Source organism: Engystomops pustulosus, chromosome 7 (assembly GCF_040894005.1).
Source record: "Engystomops pustulosus chromosome 7, aEngPut4.maternal, whole genome shotgun sequence".
In the NCBI taxonomy this organism is placed as follows: Eukaryota; Metazoa; Chordata; class Amphibia; order Anura; family Leptodactylidae; genus Engystomops; species Engystomops pustulosus.
In genome coordinates, this window is record NC_092417.1 from 165,675,762 (window position 1) to 165,686,366 (window position 10,605).

General features: G+C 43.4%; 1 protein-coding gene across 2 annotated transcripts in view; it reads left to right on the forward strand.

The window, feature by feature from the left end:
• LRP4 (LDL receptor related protein 4) overlaps nucleotides 1-8,616 on the forward strand; it is a 51,226-nt gene extending 42,610 nt beyond the window's left edge. Inside the window, exons 19-39 of one of the 2 annotated variants that reach the window (XM_072118775.1) lie at nucleotides 205-310; nucleotides 415-616; nucleotides 697-886; nucleotides 1,210-1,341; nucleotides 1,458-1,598; nucleotides 1,697-1,783; nucleotides 1,890-2,061; nucleotides 2,151-2,313; nucleotides 2,542-2,767; nucleotides 2,885-3,188; nucleotides 3,280-3,498; nucleotides 3,926-4,060; nucleotides 4,147-4,255; nucleotides 4,349-4,493; nucleotides 4,576-4,689; nucleotides 4,940-5,060; nucleotides 5,264-5,328; nucleotides 5,411-5,498; nucleotides 5,704-5,845; nucleotides 5,993-6,053; nucleotides 7,480-7,615. In XM_072118775.1, coding sequence (XP_071974876.1) covers nucleotides 205-310; nucleotides 415-616; nucleotides 697-886; nucleotides 1,210-1,341; nucleotides 1,458-1,598; nucleotides 1,697-1,783; nucleotides 1,890-2,061; nucleotides 2,151-2,313; nucleotides 2,542-2,767; nucleotides 2,885-3,188; nucleotides 3,280-3,498; nucleotides 3,926-4,060; nucleotides 4,147-4,255; nucleotides 4,349-4,493; nucleotides 4,576-4,689; nucleotides 4,940-5,060; nucleotides 5,264-5,328; nucleotides 5,411-5,498; nucleotides 5,704-5,845; nucleotides 5,993-6,034 — 2,903 coding nt within the window. In that variant the 3' untranslated portion in view covers nucleotides 6,035-6,053; nucleotides 7,480-7,615. Of the gene's footprint in view, nucleotides 1-204; nucleotides 311-414; nucleotides 617-696; nucleotides 887-1,209; nucleotides 1,342-1,457; nucleotides 1,599-1,696; nucleotides 1,784-1,889; nucleotides 2,062-2,150; nucleotides 2,314-2,541; nucleotides 2,768-2,884; nucleotides 3,189-3,279; nucleotides 3,499-3,925; nucleotides 4,061-4,146; nucleotides 4,256-4,348; nucleotides 4,494-4,575; nucleotides 4,690-4,939; nucleotides 5,061-5,263; nucleotides 5,329-5,410; nucleotides 5,499-5,703; nucleotides 5,846-5,992; nucleotides 6,054-7,479 lie in introns of both variants that reach the window. The other variant, XM_072118774.1, reaches the window with a different exon arrangement.
• Nucleotides 8,617-10,605: the final 1,989 nt, after the last annotated feature.

Here is a 10,605-nt window from a genome sequence, read left to right on the forward strand (position 1 = left end):
AAAAGATGGGAGAGAGAACAACTGGCTTGTGGGGGGAGTCAAAAACCATTCCGTATTATCATTGGGTACACAAATTTGACTTGGTCTAATCATCATGGGTTATACCACATGTTCTTCTACATTATTTTTTTTTTCCAAAAATTTTAAAAAATTTAGTATAGGGCCTCTTTGTATTAGTGACATTTTATGTCTGGTTTCTTACAGGGACTGATCGGATAGAGGTTTCTAACACCGATGGCTCACTCCGTAGTGTACTCATCTGGGAGAACCTAGATCGACCAAGGGATATTGTGGTGGATCCAATAGGCGGGTGAGAACATTTCCAAATATCTTATTTTTTTACAATAAAAAAAAAAAAAAACTACTTGAAGTAAGGTTTGCTCAATTGATATACTAACATGATGTCCACCATAGGTTCATGTACTGGACTGATTGGGGAGCCAATCCTAAAATAGAGCGTGCCGGGATGGATGCTTCTGGGCGTATAGTCATCATCTCTTCCAACCTTACTTGGCCCAACGGGCTGGCAATCGACTATGAATCTGAAAGACTTTACTGGGCCGATGCTGGAATGAAAACCATTGAAACGGCCAAGCTTGATGGTGCTGACCGGACGGTAAGTTGTCAGTTAAGATCTTCCCTTTATATATGATTGAGGACTGAAGTAGTAATCTCTGGTTTTTGGGGGTATCTTAGGTGCTCATTGGTACAGATCTCCCTCATCCTTTTGGGCTGACCCTATATGAAGACCGAATTTACTGGACAGACTGGCAGTCCAAGAGTATCGAGAGTGCAGACCGAAAGACCGGCCTCGATCGGAAAACCGCGAGGGAGAACTTGGAGAATCTCATGGATATTCACGTTTTCCACCGACAACGACCCAAAGGTATATAAAACCACCAGCCGTTAATATGTATCCATTGACTTGGGCCGTTTTATGGTTGATGTGCCAAAAACGGGAAAAAACTTCTCGCTTATACACTAGGAGGTGTCTGATGGGGGTCCCATGTACCCTAGGTGGCTACCACATGTATGACCACTTTTTCACTCAAATGTGGACAAGTAATTCCTATTCTTTTGATTGTTGGTGGTCCTTGTGATGTGACTGCTATGTATCAGATACCTGTAGACAATTGTAAGTGAGGGACAACCCTTTTAAAGGAATGCATGGTCTGAGGTCTAAAATAGTCTTCCATTTTATTCCCCCAGTTCACTCCGCCTGCTCCATAAACAACGGAGGCTGCAGCCATATCTGTCTTCTCTCCCCCCACCCAAAAGGCCACAGTTGTGCCTGCCCCACTGGGGTGAACCTGCTGGCAGATGGCAAAACGTGTTCTTCAGGTGATTTACACTGTTTTAATCATTTTAGTTAATTTTACTAGTAGAATCATGTGTTTTTGTTAAGTTTTTTTTTTTTTTTTTAGTTTTTTTAACCCTGTTTGCATGTTTCCCGCCAGGTATGGACCGTTTTCTTATTTTTGCCAGGAGGACTGATATCCGCTCCGTTTCTCTGGATATCCCATATTTTGCTGATGTTGTACTACCCATTAATGTGACCATGAAGAACACAATTGCTGTTGGGGTGGATCCTGTAGATGGTGAGTTGTCCACATCCTAAAATTTTGAGGATGGTTGGAATATTCATGGGATGAGAACCAAGGATCTCCATATATTCATCTTCCTTCCTTTTTTATAGGGTTGGTGTATTGGGCAGACAGTACACTTCGGAAGATTAGCCGAGCATCTCTTGATGGATCTAATAACCAAGATATAATAACCACTGGTAAGGAGGAATCCCTGGGGCAACTCTTTAATAGTGAATCTACAATGTCTGTGGAAGTTTTTTTTAGGTTTTCCATAACTGAAAATTACCTTCTGCTCTACCCCAGGTTTGGTGACCACAGATGGTCTGGCAGTGGATGCTATAGGCCGTAAAATATATTGGACAGATACTGGGACCAATCGAATCGAAGTGGGAAATTTGGATGGATCCATGAGGAAAGTGCTTGTTTGGCAAAATCTGGGAAGCCCCCGAGCAATCGCCTTGTATCATGAGATGGGGTAAGGGACCTAAGGAACATCTATAAAAATTGAGCCTTTATAATTTCTGCTTGGGGGTTGGTACCATGTAAATATTTGACTTTTTTTAGGTACATGTACTGGTCAGACTGGGGCGAGAATGCCAAGCTGGAAAGAGCAGGAATGGACGGTTCAGACCGGAAGGTTTTAATCAGTATGAACTTGGGTTGGCCAAATGGACTGGCGGTGGACAAAGCTGGTTCTCAGCTTCTGTGGGCTGATGCACATACTGAGGTATGTTTAGTATTTGTGTCATTAAGTGGCTTTTTATGTTGTACTATAGATATGAAATTCGGAATACAACTATGTAAAATATGATCCCATTGATTTTTGGAAGTGTAACTTTAAGGGCAGTACTTACTATTGTCCCAATTTAGTGTATATTTCCCACCATTTTTTCCATTTATATTAATGTATTTCAGGGTCTCTATATTATCTCCATAATAAATATTTTCTTTTTAGAGAATAGAGGCTTCTGATTTGGAGGGAAGGAACAGACGGATTTTGGTATCTCCAGTCCAGCATCCATACGGCTTGACTCTCCTCGGAGCGCATATATACTGGACAGACTGGCAGACTCGTAAAATCCAGAGGGCAGATAAAGATACGGGAGAAAATGTTATTGTGGTCAGAGACAATCTACCCGGGCTGATGGACATCCAAGCAGTAGACCGGACTCATGCTTTGGGTAAGTTAATTGTTCTTCTCGTAAATCTTCATGGGTTCTAGTATACCATTGTCATTATATCATCCATCTCCTTGTTTCTTGTATGTGGCTCCTGATGTCTATCCAATACTCTCTTAGGTTACAACAAGTGTGGGGACAAAAATGGTGGATGTTCCCACCTCTGCTTGCCAAACCCTGTGAGTTACTCCTGCGCCTGCCCCACCGGCATTCTCCTGAAAGATGATGGTAGAACATGTGACCCATCGCCAGATACCTACTTGCTTTTCTCCAGCCGGGATTCCATTCGTCGTATCTCTCTAGACACCGATGACCACACAGATGTGTATGTACCCATCAAAGAATTGAACAATGTCATCTCTTTGGACTATGACAGCGTAGAAGGAAAAATCTACTACACTGATGTCTTCTTGGATGTAATCAGGTGATGATCATTGGAGGCTTTGGGAAATTTTTAGTGTTTTAAACATTAAGACTCATGTTTCATGTTGTTCTATATATTTATGTCCATTCAGGAGAGTGCAACTTGATGGAAATGGTTTGGAGACCATCATTGGTGAGGGGCTGAAGACCACAGATGGTTTATCTGTAGACTGGGTAGCAAGAAATCTATACTGGACAGACACTGGTGCAAACACTATTGAGGTGTCACGCCTGGATGGGCGACACCGGAAGGTTCTGATCAATAACAGCCTAGATGAACCTCGCGCCATCGCTGTGTTTCCGAGGAAAGGGTAAGAAGATGGTGGCCTACTGCTTCACTTCTCTGTTGGCTTACTATTTCTTATAGCCTAAGGTTGCCCTAATCCTTAGGGAGACCTCTTACTTCCTGACACTAGTCAGTAGCCTCTCACTCGGCCAAACCAGTTCCCTATGCTGTACTGAAGAGACCCAACCAGGTCGAAACAGAGCTGTCTAGACTTGGGAATCTCTTCCTTCTGGGATAGATGACCTGGTTTGGCTTTCATCCCACATCATGTCATTAAGCTTCTTGTGAGTCATGCTTGATGTTAAGGGGGCTGCCTTTTAAGGTACCAAGAAGAGGCATGGTTTTCCTTGTCCCATCCTGGAAAACATATTTGCATATTTCCCAGATTTTTTTTTTTAATTGAACAATGTGTTATAGACCTGAAGGATCATTTTTTTGTTTTGCTGTGGCAGGTACCTCTTCTGGACTGATTGGGGCCACGTAGCCAAAATTGAGAGGGCTCACTTGGATGGTTCTGACCGCAAGGTCATCATCAATACAGATCTTGGGTGGCCCAATGGATTGACTTTGGATTATGACACCCGTAGGTCAGTGGTCAAGCATCACAGTAGATCCACACAAGATTATTATCCATCATGTATGTTTATGTATTTTAAATGATTTTTCTGTGCAGAATCTTTTGGGTAGATGCTCACTTAGATCGCATAGAGAATGCCGACCTGAATGGCAAGACCCGCCAGATACTGGTTAGTCAGGTGTCTCACCCATTCGCACTCACTCAGGTAAATATTCTGTTGTTATGATCTGGGTTCAGAGATTATGCCCCAGCACTGAGGGCGCTGATATCCTTATTTTCTATTTTTTGTAACAAACAGGAGGGGCGCTGGATCTACTGGACAGATTGGCAGACTAAGTCTATTCAGCGGGTGGACAAATATTCAGGAAGGAGTCAAGAAACCGTTTTGGGTAACATGGAAGGACTGATGGATATCATTGTGGTGTCTCCTCTTAGACAAACCGGTAGGGAACGGATCAACTCTTGGTGTGATGTCTGAATGACCAAGAGGTGTGGACTCAATTTTTGCTTTCTCTCCCCATGCAGGAAGTAACCCGTGTGGAGTTAATAATGGCGGCTGTTCCCATCTTTGCTTTGCTCGCAGTTATGACTTTGTGTGCGCTTGTCCGGATGACTTGGTGAATGAGGTCTGCTCAACCAGTGAGTATCCAACTTTTCAAAAAGCAGACACTTAATGGTTTAGCTCTAATTAAAGTTATGAATAGCGGCGATAGGTGAAGGCTTTTTGCATGGAGCAGCAGGTTAAGGATATGCATTGTAACTCCATTCATTTTTATGGCTTTCCATCAGTCACTATGACCTAGACAACCGTGACTTGTTTTCGCGTGTCCATCTTATCCGTGTATCAGTCTTAATGATTTTCTAAAGTTTTTGAAACTTTTATTTTCAGTTCCTGGATATTTACCATCACCTCCTCATCCAACAAACAATAGTGAGAAGATCTCCGGCCCATCCAGTCCTAACACCCAGGGTGAGAGAGCAGACAGCACACCGGGGGTGACAGCAGGAAGGTAGGTGTTTTGGGTTATAGAAGAGCAATTTCAAGGCTGACCTACCTTCTCAATATAGTTCCCTTACTACCCTTTGTAGTAGTGACTGGTAGGGATATTAGTACCTGGTCCCCCAATGATGAGAACTTCTGACACATTGGAAGTTTTTTACAATGATGAGTATCCTGGGTTTGATCCTTATTTCTCACAATTTTGTATTTTAGTTGCTCCGAGGCAGAGGCATCAGATGGGCTGTGTACTCACAATGGAGCAATTCCAGCCAGTGCAGGTAGGTTATAGCAGTGTACCCCTACATATTGATGATTACACATAAAAAATATATAATTAATGACAATTTTTTCTATTTTTAGGAGACAAACTGCGTGTTCCACATATCATCGCCGGATCCCTGTCTCTCTTATGCCTCCTGCTTTTGATCTGCGCTCTGCTGATATACAGGTATGTGCATAAGTGAAGGAGATGATAATAAGGGCAAGGAAAAAAATATTAATGGTTAAAAGTGTTCATTATCACACACAGTTTTTAAAACCTGTTGAAATCTTGCTGAAGAAACATTTATGGCTATCAGTCCTTGTGGCACCGCCATGGGCACTGTGAAAGGGCATTTGTTGCAGAGTATGTAAAATTCTTATTGTTTTCTCAGGCATCGTAGGGCAAAACTGTCAGACCCAGCCCTAGGTACTCTGACTTACAGCAACCCTTCCTATCGCACATCTACTCAGGAGGTGAAAATTGAGGCCGTACATCGGCCAGGGGTTTGTCATTTGCAGAGGCACCGCAAGGAGGTGAGTGCTAATTGAGGGGTGAACTGAAATCTCAGGATGAAGTAATGTTCATGTATTCTAAGTCACCAGTGAGCCACAGGATCTCTTTGGTTCTTGTACAAATTTCACCTGACTTTTTTCCATGTCCACCTATCTTGTCCTCTGCAGCGCTCTACTCCCTCTGACAGTCTCTCTCCTTTCCTCTTCTGAGTTCTTCTGATATCTGCAGGTATTGGTGGATGCTGCACGTGGATGACTCTTGACCATTTGTTCTACTGTATAAATGTCTGTACCAGTTCTTCTTAAGGATCCAGTTATATTAAAGGTTTTTTTGAGGCGCTCTGGAGTTGTAAAAATGGCAATTTTTGGCCTGGATTGGAATATTCTTTTAAGAATTAGACCCATAGCTGTGAGTTGTAGGTTAAGTTCCCATGGAAGACTAACCATAGGATCTTTTTAAAGGGGTTATCCATAAAAATATATTTACGGTATTACCTATACAGATAATTGGTGATAAATGTGTGAACAATAGGTGCTCCATTCCTAGCCACTGATAGCTGGAATAGGAGTTCATGTTGTTGGCTAATCGGATTGTCTGGAGGTTGAAAAACATGGCCACTTTCTTCCAAAAACAGAGCCAAGCCTGTCCATGGATGATGCGGATATTGCAGCTCAGTTGTATAGAAATGAATGGAGCTTAGTTGCAATACCCAATGCTACCCATTGTCAGGTGTGGCGCTGTTTTTGGAAGAATGCAGCCATGTTTTTCAAACCCCTTGAAATACCCTCCGTATCTACAAATGATCTTGTAATGCTCTTTTTTGGGTTGAGGGGGCAGGTAGTATGTATAGGACCATCTATAGTGTTTATTTTACTGGTGGGCCACCCCTTAAATCAGATATTTCTGGATCAATTATCATTTCTGCTCATCCACTTTAAGGCTACATTCACACGAACGTATGGGGGATGTACGTCCCCCATACACTGCAAAGGCTGTACAGGAGCGGTATAATGCAGCACACGTGTGGCACCGTACCGATCCGTAGCCCGTAGAAAGATAGGACATGTCCTATTTTTCGACAGAATACTAACCCTAACCCTCTCCCCCTCCTCCTCCTCTCCCCTGCGCCAATGTATGCCCACCTTACTACGGGCATACATCTTGTGAATGTAGCCGAAGATATATTTTTGGCTTGACATGATTGGTAAAGATAGAAGAGAATGACACACATTTGGAGAGTAATTTGACTACATAGTGCGACTCTTACCAGATCATGGTCATGTTAGGGACTGTATTGACTCTTCATGGTAAGTAGACAATTATTTCTGCCATCCATGTACAATGTATCCATAAAAATAACTAGGATATTGTTGATTTCTGTAGATGTTGGCTTGGGGTTGACTTTTGCCTTGGGGTTGATTGTCTCCTAACCCTGTCTCTTGTATGTTTCGATGCTGTAATCCTGGTGTATTCTAATACTTGGGCAATGTTTTGTGTGTGTTTTTTTTTTTTTGGATTTGCCCTCATTTTTCCTATGGGTTGTGTTTTCGCTGCAGTGATATAAGATGGATGGGAGTATCTTGCCCCGTTGTAGACATTCCAGACCTTCTTCGTTCTTCTTGACACCCATTGTTTGCCCTTTGTCTTCCCGCAGGCCCACCCTGACAATGGTTTTACCAAAGAGAAAATCCGAATCTTGGAAGGCTTTGGTTTACTATCTGGGGAAGAGAGCGAGTGGGATGATCTGAAGCAGGTGAAGCCATCACGAGGGAGCATCCTCCGGGACCATGTGTGTATCAAGACGGACACGGTCTCTTTACAAGCCAGTACTGCCTCTCTCGACCTGACAGAGACGCAGCAACTACTCCAAGAAGAACAGTCTGAGACGGGCAGCGTCACTCTCCCACCAAGCCCTGAACGTAGAGCCTCCTTACCAGACACTGGCTGGAGGGGAAGACACTTGCCCTCCACTGAGAGTGAGGTGTGAGACCACACAGGACATGAGAAATGGAGCTGGGGGAGCCATAGGTTCTGTCTACCCCTCCACAGTACTACTCAACTAATCGGGAGTCTACGTATCTTCCTTGAGGGCTTGGCTCTGCTTCTTTATACTCGGACAAAACTGGACTCTTCGAAGGTCTATGACCGCCCACACGTGAAGGGGCGAGACTTTGGCGTTATCTGGTACCTACCGTCCTGTGTGAGTCGGGTGTTTGGCTGCTGCATTCAGCTTCTTGGATGGGGCTGATCTCTGAAGCTTTTGTGAAGAACGCATAGATGAGATGTTGTCACGCACCGGTGGTCTTTTTCAAGTCAACGTTCTTCGTTTTGGTTGTTGTTATCGAAAAAAAAATTCTGCACCATCTCCGAAACTTCATCGCCTCGCGATTTACTGAAACGCACAGCACTGCCTTGCATTTGTGATTTGGACAATACTACTTTGATTGTTTTGCCAAATGATATTGACCACCATTGTCTGTGCCAACATCACCCCGGAACATAAGATAATAACTAACTCCTCGCGCAAACCTGCAAATTCATCCAAGCTGAACATAGATCTGCAGGCCCTGTTGGCACAGGAAGGGTTAAGCACTGATCCTCCCGGGGGTTTTACAGATAAATTCTAATTTTTATACTAAGCCGGAAACAAAAAAAAAAAACTGTCCACAGCGAGTTGTTTATTTTATAATGTTTTTAACATGGATTTCTGGATGTTTTTTTTTTTCTATTTTATTTAACCTCTGTATTTTAGACTTGTTGTGATAACTTAATATAAAAATAGATTTTCTTATGTGCTTGTCTTTGTTCGTAACGGTCCCTGTTTTGCATCTGTGTTAGTTTATGTAATGCGCTGCTGCTTCCTAAAGATCTAGAGCTTGTTGGACATCGAGTAACTTCTCTATTCAGTAGTGGATTATAATATTGGCATTTTGGGCGGTAGCCCAGGGCCCCAAGTCTTCTCGGGGTGCCCATGCACACCCAAATGATCCGCAAAATTGTATATTGAGAAGGGCTTTCACCCATTAAGCCCTCTACATCTGTTCTTGCTCTCAATACACATGTACCTAAGAGACATTTCAGGACCTTAGAAGGACCTCCAAAGGTCAAAAAAAAAAAACACAAATTGAAAGCCGCAGAAGGGACACGTCCTCCATTCCCCAAGAAGCTGATTCTAGTCCCATATGTAGGAAGTAATTGCAGACTTGTAGAGGCTATAATATTCATACAGCCCAGAGCCCATTGCAGTCATTATCTGCCCCATCTCTATTCCCATCCTATTTATACATTATACACTTTTTGCAGTGAATCCTCGCAATTTTTTAAAAAAGAAACAACTACCACCTTAAAGGATGTCTACCATCAAAATCAAGCATGATAAACCAGAGACACTCACACATGGCCACCCACTTTCCTTCTAAATTCAACTTTTTAAGTTTATGCTAATAGATCTGAACGGCTCCCAGGGGTGTTAACAGAGCCCCTCCAGGCTGTTATAGTGTGAATGGAGACCCCCTTCAATTTCCTCTGCAACAGTCTTGATTACATCAGCAGGAGGGAAGACATTGTAACAGCTTTGGAATCTGCAGCACAGAGGGGTTCTGGTAGGGTCAGCCAGTAACAATGCTGTGGGTGGCTTCTATAACATACCTAGCACCTCTGATGAAACTTCTTGCTTATCTAGGATGTGGAAACAAGTCAGGTGTAATGAGAAATTCATTTAGGTAGTAAAAGGGTGGAAAGTACATGGGTACCAGCTTTCTAATCCAGATATATTAAACTGAATGACAGCCCTCAATGCCAGGCTGCGGCAGGTAAAGCTAATGAGATGTATTGGTTTGTATAGCAAAGGGCATTAGATATTTCTGCCTAACAACTCACCAGGTAATTCCTAATCTTCAGGACCGGTACATGCCGAATGTTCATCCGGTGGGAATTGGTTTCCATGATTCAAGCTCAGGCTGAATTCACACTTCCCGCCTGGATTACATTTTGAAACACAATCCAGACGGAACAGGGAGGCCAAATGGCATATGCGTTTCAATAGAATAGAATGTTCTGTTTTGATACACTATCCAGACAGAACATATAGGGGCAGATTTACTTACCCGGTCCATTCGCGATCCAGCGGCGCGTTCTCTGCTCTGGATTCGGGTCCGGCTGGGATTTAAGAAGGTAGTTCCTCCGCCGTCCACCAGGTGGCGCTGCTGCGCTGAAAGTCATCTCATCGCGCCGGAATGCACCACCTCGGACCAGGTGAAGGTAAGTGCTTCTCAAGCGACACTTTTTCGGTTTTTAAATGCAGCGGTTTTTCCGAATCTGTCGGGTTTTCATTCGGCCACCCCCCGATTTCCGTCGCGCGCATGCTGGCACCGATGCGCCACAATCCGATCGCGTGCGCCACAATCCCGGGGCAATTCAGGTACAATCGGCGCAAATCGGAAATATTCGGGTAACACATCGGGAAAACGCGAATCGGGCCCTTAGTAAATGACCCCCATATTCTCTAGATCAAAAATGTTATTTTACTGTTGAAATTCCATGAATAGGGAGATGCCTGATCCAAGATGTTTGTATTTGCGGCCATTTTTACCATGATGCTGTTAGTATCGATGATCACTGATGCTGTAATAGTAGGGATGGTTAAAGGCATTTGAGGTAGATTTATTAAAAGTGTCTAAGAGCAGAATTGTTCTAGTTGCCCATCGTAACCAATCGGAGCTCAGTTTTTTCATTTTCCCACTGCTGAGCTCTGATTGGTTGCAATGGGCAACTAAAACTG